This window comes from Bufo gargarizans, chromosome 1 (assembly GCF_014858855.1).
Source record: "Bufo gargarizans isolate SCDJY-AF-19 chromosome 1, ASM1485885v1, whole genome shotgun sequence".
Classification (NCBI taxonomy): domain Eukaryota; kingdom Metazoa; phylum Chordata; class Amphibia; order Anura; family Bufonidae; genus Bufo; species Bufo gargarizans.
In genome coordinates, this window is record NC_058080.1 from 350,283,576 (window position 1) to 350,297,158 (window position 13,583).

The 13,583-nt window shown below is 44.8% G+C and overlaps 1 protein-coding gene across 1 annotated transcript in view; it reads left to right on the forward strand.

Moving 5' to 3' along the window:
- Window positions 1-2,367: 2,367 nt before the first annotated feature.
- Window positions 2,368-13,583, forward strand: part of DAPK3 (death associated protein kinase 3) — a 68,142-nt gene continuing 56,926 nt past the window's right edge. Inside the window, exon 1 of the mRNA XM_044268540.1 lies at window positions 2,368-2,549. Coding sequence (XP_044124475.1) covers window positions 2,488-2,549 — 62 coding nt within the window. The 5' untranslated portion in view covers window positions 2,368-2,487. The remainder of the gene's footprint in view (window positions 2,550-13,583) is intronic.

The window sequence follows — 13,583 nt, forward strand, 5'->3', positions numbered from 1 at the left end:
GGCCGCGGGCATTCAGCCCTGAGTTTTTTACGCGCCTCCTTACTGAGGGGGCAGCGGACTCTGGACTCTAAGTATTGGGCTACATGATCCAGCGGTAGCCACTCAGCTGACCTTGGGTGGTGCAAGGAGTCAGGATCGAATAATGGCTCTCCAGAAGGGTCGGTCAAAGGACCGGATGAACCCAATGCAGCCTGGGATGTCGACGGTATAGCCGCAGTAGCGGAACTGTCAGTAGGTTGAACATATGGTGAGTCAGACAGGTCTGCATCTGGATATTCCTCATCCTCAAATCTAGCCTCCTCATAGTCGGAACCGAATTCAGATCCTGAGACTGATTCTGGTTGTGCTCTGGCACATTTCCAACTCCTCGCCTTTTCTGCCTGGCGGGAAAAGGCTCTCTTGCGCGACCTTGGCGCGCCGTCTTGGGTGGCTATGGTCACACCAGTCAAATCAATTCTGGAGGTAGGATGGGAAGTAGCACCTGCTTGGGTATCAACTGAGGGTGTGGGGGGCTGGCTCTTAAGTGCATCTGCAATTGTCATGGAAAGGGAATGGGACATAGATCCCATTGCCGCAATAATAGCCTCTGACACAGAGCGCTGTAACATATCAACCTGGTTAGGGTCTAGTGTGGAAGGGGCTGCACTAAATTCAGGTGCTGTAGGAGGGGAGTGAAATTCTACCTCAGACTCCTCAGCTATAGAATGTCTGGATGGGGTATGTGACATGGTAACTGAGGTAATATTGAGAGATTTAATGTCTCTAAGTATAAAACTGGGTTAAATTTATAGACCTAATAAACAGGGTAGTTTGGAGAAAACAAATAAATTTAATTGGGGTGAGTTACCCCACAAGACGCAGAGAAGAAATGCAGAGAAGAAAAAACGTAGCCTGGCAGCGGTAAACCGAAGGTCTGACTGAATGATTGCGCGCCTACAAATGTAAAATGGCCGCCGAAAATCTCGCGATAGAAAAAACGAGATTTTCGGAGTGGCCAGAAGGGATCCAAAATGGCCGCCGAGATTCTCGCGAACGGAAGGATCCGTGCGAGATCTCGGGGCAGTGCAAGTAAAATGGTGACCGGACGAGGAAGCGCCAGGTATGATAGGCCTGAGAGGAAAAAACGGGCGAACAAAGGGGGGGGGGGGGGAGTACAGGGTGGGTCGGGGCGAGAGAAGGGAAGATTTGATAAAGAAAAAACGATGTGGTATTGGGAAAAGAAAATGGCGCGCAACCTGTGGAGAAAAAATTACAACTACAGTTGCAAAATGACACCAACTATAATAAATGAATAAGTGGGTAAAGACCGCACCCTGTAAGGAACGAAATGTATATCTATATACAGTGTATTACATATGAACATTAGAAATTAGGCACAGTGAGGTACTTAGCTGTGGCAGCAGCAAAGAAAGAGGAAGGCTTCCTGCAACAGAGACTATATATAGGGGAGCAAGTGGGAGGAGCTTGTTACCATGGAGATATGCTAATCTCCTAAGTTTTTTCTTTGCTGCTGTGGTTTTGTCAGTAAAGAGAGATAAAGCAATAGGAGCCTCCGTGTCTTGAAATAAAATTAGGGTTGAACGAACTTGTGTTTTCAAGTTCGGAGTACAAGGTTCGGGTTATCTTAGAATTACGTTAAGGATTCTGCTAGCACGGACAATAACTTATGGTCCATCGTAGCAGAATCCATAATGGAATTTTTAGATAACCCGAACCTTGTACTCTGAACTTGAAAACACAAGTTCGCTCTTCCCTAGTGGCAACCCTACATGAGAAGGACCACCACCATCCTCACAACCACCAGGGGCGGACTGGAAACTGGAAAGTGGCCCTGGAAAATTACTAAAAGTGGCCCCGTTTTGTAGTCGGGTCTAAATTGATGGAAGGCAGGGCCAGCAATACCATATTGTGGCACATTATACTACCCCAACAGAGCCAAATACCATAGTCCATCACAAACTACTCCCCCAAAAACTTCCACTGGCCAGCCATGACGAAGGCTCAGGTGGCCCCCTGGGAAATTCCCCTGTAAGATCTATGGCCAATCTGCCCCTGTCCTCTCCCCTACTGGACTCAGGACTGTATAAGGAAAATAAAACCAAGAGTATGAACTAACGCTATAGTTGGCTCGAGCAGTCCAAACAGTCTAGTCAGAATCTAAGCACAGCCATGTCTTTGTAAGCTCAATGACTAAGGCCCTCACGCTCATGTGCAGGGCGTGCAGCCGCCAAGAGTGACGTCACTCTCTGCAATGGAACAGGACAAGGGAAAAGGCTTACAGTTCGGCTGAACTATGCAGACGCAGGGTTGACTTTCCGAGCTACCAATCACCTGAACGCAAACGCGGGAGGGGCGGGGCTTATTAGCCCAGCGCAAGACGTCATTCCCCTGGCATCCCGAGCATTACGAGTCCGGAAATATCGGCTGGGAGCGACAAAGGAGCCCGGCTCTCCCACAGCGGTAACCGGCCGGAGCGACACTGGCATCATGAGCGGCTTCCGGCAGCAGAATGTGGAGGACTTCTATGAGATGGGAGAGGAGCTGGGAAGGTGAGGTTTGCTGCACGCATCTCTTCCATACCTTGGTTGTATAGGTAGACTGAGACCTAGCCCTACCTGCCCCATACACCATGGCACTTATTAGTACCCATGTCACAGTAGAGTGACAAGTGCCTCAGTTAGTGTTGTTAAGAGGATGTTCTACTGTAGGTAGTTATTCAGAGGTTGATGTTCATGTATACACACATCAAAGCTTGTCACTCGAGCACATATTGACTGGCCTTACACTTTAGCTGTGTCCTCCCATCTCTGAGCGATCGGCAAACTGGGGTCTCCCCACTGTCTCCCAATGGCAGCTTCATGGGAGACAAGAATCGGGCTGTTGGGCGCAAATCTGGAGAGACCTAACGTATTTACATGGGCTGAGGATCAGGCTGGTTTATTCCTTAGAGTCTTCTTTGAAGACCTAAAGGCCTTTTACAATGCTCAATACTCGGGAATATTATCGCCTAACAAGCGCTTGTACGAACACTTGTTACTGGTAATCAGTCTGTTTATAGGTGCCGCCGATGAATTAGCGAAACGCAATAGACCGTTCGCACGGTCACCTAAATCATCATTTGCTGGCAGCGGACGTGCTGTCTAAACGGCCTCTGCTACTCAGAACGGGGACGAGCGATGGCATTAGAGATCACTCCTCCCCATACTGTGAAGGAGATCGCTGCATGTAATAGCAGCAGTCACCTCCACTGACGAGCAGGCGATTGTCAGGAAGTAATTATTCCTTCCCTGTGATAGTCTGCTCAATGGAGCAATGTAAAGGGGTGTTAAGGTTCCTAGTTGCTTAAAGTGTTAATCTATGTAAATGATGTATTCCAGCTTTACCGTTTATTTTTTATATTTTTTAAATGTTTTTATTATTATTAGGCCCTTGAATGTGGTCCACCTAAAATAAGAAGTCCACTCACGTGCCCTTCAGCTCTATTCTACTGCAAAGGCTACATTTATCTATGCTTCTGGTCCCCGGCCTGTACACGTGTGCCATGGTTGCCATTCACCGGCCTCCCCAGTCATGTGTCCTCAATTGGCACATCACTGTTAGGTCACATGCTGCTTGGGGATACATCACTGTTGAGGCCAGCTAATGTCTGCAGCAATGCATGTCACGCTGTCCACAATTTTACAGGTCAGGTATCAGAAGCATCTCTGGTCTGAAACCAAGTGGCAGGGCACTGCTGTCTTACATTGGTCACTTGCGACCACAGGATGTGAACCTTTCGCTTGCTGTGGCAGTCTTGGGCCTTCTGAACACTCTAAAGTCTGCTAGAGCAAGGTTCCGATAATGGCCCTCCCATAAGTTGCATTGCAGTCTGTGGGAGAAGCGATCAAGTTAAAAAATAAAATCAAGTTTATAAAAAGTAAGGCTACTTTCACACCAGCATTATTGCTGGATCCCTCATGGATCAGCAAAAAATGCTGTCATGATATTAAAGCTGTCTGCATCCGTTATGAACGGATCTGGTTGTATTATCTCTGAAATAGCCATGACGGATCCGTCTCTAAAACCGTTGTATGTCAATGGGGAACAGATCCGTTTTCTTTTGTGTCAGAGACAGCGGATCTGTCGCCATTGACTTACATTGGCCCCACGGCGCAGTAAAAAACGCTGCTTGCTGCGCTTTTGTGTGCGTCGTTGGAACGCAATAAAACGGAACAGAATGAATTCTGATGCACTCCATTCCCTTCAGTTAAGTTTTGTCCCCATTGGCAATCAATGGGGACAAAACTGAAGAGTTTTCCTCTGGTATTAAGACCCTATGATGGATCTCAATAGCGGAAAGGGAAAGCAGAGGTGTGAAAGTAGCCGAAGAAAACAAAAAACGAATTCATATAAAGAATAAAAAACTAAGATTATAGGCATCATTGCATCCTAAAATGCATTTTCTATTGAAATATAAATGTATTTATCCCGTACGGTGAACGCCGTACCGGAAACCAAAAAAATTGCCAATTCACCGTTGTTGTTTTTTTGTTGCTTCACCTCCCCAAAAATTGAATAAAGTGATCAAAAGATCATACACACTCCAAAATATTATCAATAAAAACAGCTCCATAGAAGTAAATATAAAAAAAAAGTTATGGGGGTCAGAGTATGGTGATGAAAAGAAAAAAAAAAAAGCATTTTCCCTTACGCCCATGACAGCACCCTTGAGAGACCGCCTCCATCCAGGACAGGAAACAGGAACGTTCGTGGAGAGCCCTTAAGGAGGGGCTCTGCCCCTATACCACCAGTTTCTGTTTCCTGTCCTATGGATAGGACGTTTTCTTTGTGCAGAGCTAGAGTTAGGCTGCAGGAGCCCCTGAGACACATCTTGATAGGGGTTACCTGGTGCAGCGTAAGTCTCCACTAGGAGTCGTCAGCAAAGTCTGAGGCCTTTTCTTCTGGGTCCTGGATGCTTCATCGGGCCGGTGTTCCTGGACAGTCCCAGCATAACTGCGAGGTGATGCTGAGATGCCGGATCCTCCTGGCGGTGTTCAGGAGGTCTGGGGCCTTTCTGTGCCTGCCTGCCCCCCCGCCTGGGCAGCTTACAGAGGCGGGGGGCGGGTTTGGAGTTTGTCCTGCGTGCTCTGCGCGCGAAACGTAAGTTGCGCGGTGCAACTTCCAGTATTTGGAATGCACGTGGAAAGAGTGTTCCAGAAGTATGGGACGGACATCTCCTACTGAGGTCGCATGGGAGCACAGGCAGGGACCCGACCTATGGTATTTAAAACCCTTCAGAAGGAGCCCTGCCAGCCTACAAGCATCGGTGGATCCCTTATGGAAGACGCTCTATCCCTATCTACTATCATGGAGGATGAGAGTAGTCAGCGTGCTGATGTCCAGGAGGGTCATGACGCCAGACCGGTACTCCTGGTGGGGTAAGGGGGTCAATCCCCAATTTTTATTTTCCTCTGTCAGGTTCTAATAGGAATGGATCCACAGGATTTACTTTATGCTGTTAAAAACAAAGCAGGGCGCACCATAGGGTAATACTGTTGGTAGACAGATAAAATAAATGGTTCCAGTACAGGGCTCACCTTTTGTGGTTGCGCTATTTGTAGGCACAACTCTAGTAAAAGCTTGTCAATGACTGCGATGGATTCACGGTTCACTGGTGGATCTGCAGCCGCGGAGGGATGACTTCTTGTCGGAGATCCCTGAAGTCTCCAAGAAGTGGTAGGATACAGATATAAATAGATAAAATATCCCAGGGTGCAAGAATCCAGTCCAGATAGTAATAGTAAATAGAAACATATTTATTGCAGAAGTACAACGCGTTTCGGGGAGTAGTTCCCCTTCATCAGGTACATAACACTGCATATCAGTGTTATGTACCTGATGAAGGGGAACTACTCCCCGAAACGCGTTGTACTTCTGCAATAAATACGTTTCTATTTACTATTACTATCTGGACTGGATTCTTGCGCCCTGGGATATTTTATCTATTTATATCTGTATCCTAGGTTCTAATAGGGGCTTGTTCTCTTATTTTAATTTTAGAATATCAAAGAGGGCCCTAGGAAAGCTACCACAAAGACCAGAGGGAAAGAGTGTGCTGTATGCAAGAAAAAATCGCCCCTTCCTGGTCTAAGTTATTATGTCCGCATTGTGTGAACAATGTGGTAGAAGAGGAATCCCCCTCTCTGCTTCAGAGCATTAAAGATATAGTCAAATCTGAAGTTTCTGATTCAATGAAAATGTTTAAGTGCCTCCCTTCCTCAGCCTTGGGCAAACAGGGTCACTCTAGCATGGTATCTGATTCGGATTCTTCAGACGAGAATGAGCAAGGGGAAATTCTAGAAGTTTCAAACTCGTCTTCGGATGAAGAAACCACGGGTAGACACAAGGACCTTTGGTGATGTCACAGTCATCACATGATCCATCACCATGGTAAAAGATCATGTGATGGATCATGTGATGACTGTGACGTCACCAAAGGTCCTTGTTGCTACACAAAGCTAAGATGAAGACAGAAGGAGATGCCGGCTACGCGAGCAAGTGGACTAAGGTGAGTTAAATTATTATTATTATTTTTTTAACCCCTACAGCGCTATTTTACTATGCATTCTGTATTCAGAATGCTATTATTTTCCCTTATAACCATGTTATAAGGGAAAATAATACAATCTACAGAATACCGATCCCAAGCCTGAACTTCTTGAAGAAGTTCGGGTTTGGGTACCAAACATGCGTGATTTTTCACACGCGAGTGCAAAACGCATGACAATGTTTTGCACTTGCGCAGAAAAATCGCGGGTGTTCCCACAACGCACCCGCACATGTTTCCGCAACGGCCGTGTGAAAGAGGCCTTATTCTACTGCCAGGTCGTTAAAGTTATGGCTACAAGAACTGGAGTCCCATATGCAGAATAAAACCTCCAGAGACCAATTACTAGCAGTGTTTCCTACCATCCTTAAAGCAGTGGACTTCATCTCATATGCTTCTGCGGATGGATTAAAATTAAATGTGATGTCAGCAGCTCTGTCTAATTCTGCAAGAAGAGCTATTTGGCTTAAAGGGAACCTGTCACCAGGATTTTGCGCATAGAGCTGAGGACATGGGCTTCTAGATGGCCACTAGCACATCCGCAATACCCAGTCCCCATAGCTCTCTGTGCTTTTATTGTGTAAAATAACTGATTTGAATCATATGCAAATGAACCGGAGATGAGTCCTGTATGTGAGATGAGTCAGGGATAGGACTCATCTCAGGTTAATTTGCATATGTATCAAATTAGTTTTTTTCCTACAATAAAAGCACACAGAGCTATGGGGACTGGGTACTGCAGATGTTCGTGCCTTTTCCTTGTACCCAAGCCAGATGGATCATTCAGAATGATTATAAACCTGAGAGACATCAATTCCTAAAATACAAAAAAAAATCGGAATGGAATCTGTACAGTCTGCAATAAAACATCTATTCAAAGACTGTGTCATGGCCACCATAGACATAAAAGATGCCTTTTATCACATCCCAATTCATGCAGATTTCCAAAAATATCTCAGAGTGGCAGTTTTCATGGAAGGCCAAATTCATCATTTGCAATACAGAGCACTTCCGTTTGGAATATCTCAGGCCCGCAGACTCTTTACAAAGTTGATGGCAGAGGTTAGTGCCCACATAAGGGAAAGAGACATTCTGGTTATTCCTTATTTGGACTGTCTTCTAGTAGTGGCAGATTCCAAAAACCTTTTAACCTCTCATCTTCTAGAAGTATTAGAAATTTTGACAAAACTAGGATGGCAGATAAACTGGGGAAAGTGAAAACTGACTCCTTTCCAAGTTTGTGTATTGCTAGGACTGAATCTGGATTCAGTGAACTTGCATTGTATTCTTCCTCAGCACAAGATATCCCAATTAGTGATAGCCAGTTCGCATTGTTCGCCCGCGAACATATGCGGGCTGCCATCTTTTTTCACAAGTCCGGCGAGGCACAGGTAAGCCCTTACCTGTGCCTGTGCCGCGAGCCGGTCTGAAAACAAATGCGGTCACCGGGAGCAGGCAGTTCCGAGAACAGCCCGATGAAGGCCCCCGGAACTGCTTGCTCCCGCTGACCGCACTTGTTTTCAGACCGGCTCGCGCACAGGCACAGGTAAGGGCTTACCTGTGCCTCGCCGGACTTGTGAAAAAAGATGGCAGCCCGCATATGTTCGCATGCGAACTGGCTATCACTGATTCCAATTAAGAGAAGATGTGCGATCCCTGGCAGCCTCAAAATATCGAACCATCAGACAGGGAATGGCAGTATGAGGCAAAATGACCTCCACGTTACCCGCAGTCAATTGCGCCCTGTTTTACTCCAGAACACTTCAATCGCAGATTCTAAAAGAGTGGCAGGGATCACTATCCCCCATTGAATGCCCTGCTTCCTCTCACCCCTCAGGTGATACAATACTTAACCTGGTGGCTGGAACCTTCAGATCTGTCTTAGGGCCTCTTTTGGGATCTACAGGAGCAGATAACCATCACCACAGATGCCTGTCTGACCAGGTGGGCGGATTCAACAGGGGGTATGGAGCTCAATGGAGAGTCAGGACTCCCAGAATATAAGAGCTCAGAGCGGTTTTATTTGCCTTAAGAGAATTTCTACCCATAATACAAGGAAAGGGAATAAAGATCTTCTCAGACAGCGCCACGGTGGTATCCTACCTAAACAGGCAAGGAGGGACCAGATCAAAAAATCTTATGTCCTTGGCCGCAGACATTTTTTTTTTTCCCCCTAATTATTTTTTATGTTCCTTTTCATCAAAGCAGTACACTTAAAGGGAACAGAAAACAAGGTGGCAGACTAGCTAAGCAGAAACCTTCTAGATCAGGGAGAATGGTGTTTAAACCAAGAAGTCTTGAGCCAGATAATTCAGCTCTGGGGCCATCCTCAAGTAGACCTCTTTGCAACCAGGCAGAACAAAAAATGCAACCTATTCTTTTCCCTAAATCCGGAAGATTATCCGGCAGGGATAGACGCCTTCTCCCTTCCATGGCCGAATCAACTTCTGTATGCCTTTCCTCCTCTAAGAGTTCTTCCGAGAGTATTACAGAATCTGAGGCAGGAACAGACGAGGCTCATTTTGATTGCCCTCTTCTGGCCAAGGAGAACATGGTTCACCTGGTTGAGAAAGCTTTCTCTAACAGATCCCTGGATTCTTCCGGACAGGCAGGATCTGTTGTTTCAGAAGTAAGAAACCTTTATCTAACAGCCTGGTATTTGAAGGGGAAATCCTAGAACGCAGGGGTCTATCTAAGGAAGTTGTATCTATCCTATTGTCATGTAGAAAAAAAGTAACCTCTACCATTTACCTCTAGAATGATGGAGCCTACTTTCGAAACCACTGCAGGATTTATCTATTAAAACTTTGTCTTTTAAAACCACGTTTCTGAAGTGATTACCTCTGCCAGGCGCGTGGGTGGGAATTCTGCCTTTTCAGCCTCTCCTCCTTATACTAACATCCTGGAGGACAGAGTGCTCATTAAACCAGATCTTTCTTTTCTACCTAAAGTGGTCTCTCTGTTTCATAGGACCCAAGACATTGTGTTTCCATCCTTGTGTCAGTCCCTAAAGAACGAGGAAGAGAGGAGGCTCCATTGTCTAGACGTTAAAAGATGCCTATCTGAATACTTGAAAGTCAATGGAGAAAATCCTCTAGACTTTTTGTACAATTTGGAGGCAGAAACAGAGGTTATAAAGTTTCTTCTAGAAAACTATCACCTTAGCCTTTTCCTCAGCGGGGACACTTCCCCATTGGGATTTGGTACTCACTCAACCAGATCCATTTCTACCTCTTAGGCAGAGAGGGCCAATACATCTCTAGAAAAAAATGTGTAGGGCTGCTACCTGGAATTCTCCATGTACTTTTTTTTCCCTTCATTATAGATTAGATTTAGACTCTAAGGACCGGCTATCTTTCAGCAGAAAAATCCTGCAGGCAGTAGCCCCCCTCCTAAGAGAGTTTGTGTTAGATGTGTTTTAGGACAAGTTCTTGCAATTAACTGGCGGTATAGAGGCAGAGCCCCTTCTTAAGAGCTCTCCACAAAAGTTCCTGTCCTGGATAGAGGTGGTCTCAAGCGTGCTTTCATGGGCTCATGGAAAAGTGATTACCGGTGAGTGTAATCCTTAAATTTTTCACTGTTAAAATTAAAACACATGAAAAACGATATAAATGTGGTATCGCTGTTATTGTACCTCCCCTTAGAAGAAATCAAATTAGCACCAGCCTGCTAAAAACTGGCTCCTGGATTCTACTCTGAAGCCCCATTAATATACATAAAACCCTAGACATGGTGTCAATCCCCACCACCACCGCAATGTGTCCGGGAGCTTTTAAGCTTAAATACCAGAAGTTGAATAAAACATATCATAATCGGTAACTCATTCCTGGAACAACACACATATTAATAACTGTAATAATCACATTTGGTATAATGTGGGAATTATAGGGAGTCTAAACACCCAACCCCGACAGTCAGCATTGCCCATAATAAGCATCTCATGTTCTGGGACCCCTACACCGGTCATATTTGCTATCTAAGTGCTCGGCATCATAAAAACATGTTGGCGTCTGTATGTCCGTCAAACATACTTTCTGTATATTTAATATCTGTCAGCTGAATGAGAGAGTATTCATGTGTAATGAATGCCTTTCCAAAAGGCTGGGCCAAGAATGGGAGAGAGACCTCCGCCTTCTGCTGAATAGAGATAAAAATGAGGGAGTTTGGACATTTCTTTGTCACAATTTGTGGATCCCATCAACATTGGGTTGTGTTCCATGCTTGCCCTATCCCTGGGACCAGAAACAGACTCTTATCAAGTCATTCCTTAACTACTTCACATCCGGCCATAGGATATAAATGTCCTATGGGTGGATGTTTATCTCTGAATGGACGTTCTGGAACGTCCATTCAGAGATTGCAGCTGCCGAGCGGGGGGGGCCTACTGTCAGTGACAGCAGGGCAACCCAGAGAGAATGCAGGGACAGTTCCCAGATGTCCCTGCCTTCTACAGTCGTGGCCAAAAGTTTTGAGAATTACATAAATATTGGAAATTGGAGAAGTTTCTGCTTAAGTTTTTATAATAGCAATTTGCATATACTCCAGAATGTTATGAAGAGTGATCAGATGAATTGCATAGTCCTTCTTTGCCATGAAAATTTACTTAATCCCAAAAATAACTTTCCACTGCATTTCATTGCCTTCATTAAAGGACCTACTGAGATCATTTCAGTAATCATCTTGTTAACTCAGGTGAGAATGTTGACAAGCACAAGGCTGGAGATCATTATGTCAGGCTGATTGGGTTAAAATGGCAGACTTGACCTGTTAAAAGGAGGGTGATGCTTGAAATCATTGTTCTTCCATTGTTAACCATGGTGACCTGCAAAGAAACGTGTGCAGCCATCAATGGGTTGCATAAAAATGGCTTCACAGGCAAGGATATTGTGGCTACTAAAATTGCACCTCAATCAACAATTTATAGGATCATCAAGAACTTCAAGGAAAGAGGTTCAATTCTTGTTAAGAAGGCTTCAGGGCATCCAAGAAAGTCCAGCAAGCGCCAGGATCGTCTCCTAAAGAGGCTTCAGCTGCGGGATCGGAGTGCCACCAGTGCAGAGCTTGCTCAGGAATGACACTAGGCAGGTGTGAGCGCATCTGCACGCACAGTGAGGCGAAGACTTTTGGAAGATGGTCTGGTGTCAAGAAGGGCATCAAAGAAGCCACTTCTCTCCAAAAAAAACATCAGGGACAGATTGATCTTCTGCAGAAAATATGGTGAATGGACTGCTGAGGACTGGGCAAAGTCATATTCTCAGATGAAGCCTCTTTCCGATTGTTTGGGGCATCAGGAAAAAGACTTGTCCGGAGAAGAAAAGGTGAGCGCTACCATCAGTCCTGTGTCATGCCAACAGTAAAGCATCCTGAGACCATTCATGTATGGGGTTGCTTCTCATCCAAGGGAGTGGGCTCACTCACATCATTGCCCAAAAACACAGCCATGAATAAAGAATGGTACCAAAACACCCTCCAACAGCAACTTCTTCCAACAATCCAACCAAAGTGCTCCATCGTGCATTTTCCAGCACGATGGAGCACCGTGCCATAAGGCGAAAGTGATACCGAAGTGGCTCGGGGACCAAAATGTTGACATTTTGGGTCCATGGCCTGGAAACTACCCAGATCTTGATCCCATTGAGAACTTGTGGTCAATCCTCAAGAGGCGGGTGGACAAACAAAAGCCCACTAATTCTGACAAACTCCAAGAAGTGATTATGAAAGAATGGGTTGCTATCAGTCAGGAATTGGCCCAGAAGTTGATTGAGAGCATGCCCAGTCGAATTGCAGAGGTCCAGAAAAAGAAGGGCCAACACTGCAAATATTGATCTTTGCATAAATGTCATTTAATTGTTGATTTAAAAGCCGTATGAAGTGTGTGTAATTATATTTCACTACATCACAGAAACAACTGAAACTAAGATCTAAAAGCAGTTTAGCAGCAAACGTTGTGAAAACTAATATTTATGTCATTCCCAAAACTTTTGGCCACGACTGTAGATCGCTATATACACAGAGCTCAACGCGTTATACGCTTCCTGTCCCGACCCAGTGGTCATGTGACCGCCGCGGCCTGGACAGTGCAGGAGCTGTCGGGTCTTCCATAGACCTCGATCAGCCCTGCACTGAGGCTGTACAGCTTTGTATTCTGCTGTACAGCCTCTCTGGGTGAAGGTAAATGTCCCCTAGAGGTCCTGTATAACCTTATGGGAGACCCAAGTGTAAAAAAAATAAAAATAAAGTTTCACATGTGAAAAAAAAAAAAAAAAAAAATGCTATTATTGTGTAAAACTTAAATAAATTAGAAAAAGTATACATATTAGGTATTGCCACGTCCCTAACGATCTGCTCTATAAAAATGTCACATGATCTAGCCCCTCAGGTGAACGCTGTAAAAATTAAATAAAATCATCGTAACCCCAAATAGTACCAATAAAACTGGCGTCTTATCCCCTAGTTTCCAAAATGGGGTAACTTTTTCAGAGTTTCTACTGTAAGGGTGCATCAGAGGTGCATCAAATGGGACATGGCATCTAAAAACCAGTTCAGCAAAATCTGCCTTCCAAAAACCACATGGCGTTCCTTTCCTTCTGCGCCCTGCTGTGTGCCTTTACATCAGTTTACGACCACATGTGGGGTGTTTTTGTAAACTGCAGTATCGGTGTAATAAATATTCCTTTAATTCTTGTGAAACACCTAAAGGGTTTACAAAGTTTGTAAAATCAGTTTTTATTAACTCGAGGGGTGTAGTTTCTACAATGGGGTCATTTATGGGGGGTTTCCACTATGTAAGCCCCACAAAGTGACTTCAGACCTGAACTGGTCCTTTAAAAAGTGGGTTTTGGAAATTTTCTTTAAAAGTTTTTAAGAATTGCTTCTAAATTTCTAAGCCTTCTAACCTCCTAAAAAAATGAAATGACATTTTACAAAATGATGCCAAAATAAAGTAGACATATGGGGAATGTTAAGTAATAAATATTTTATGAGGTATCACTTTGTG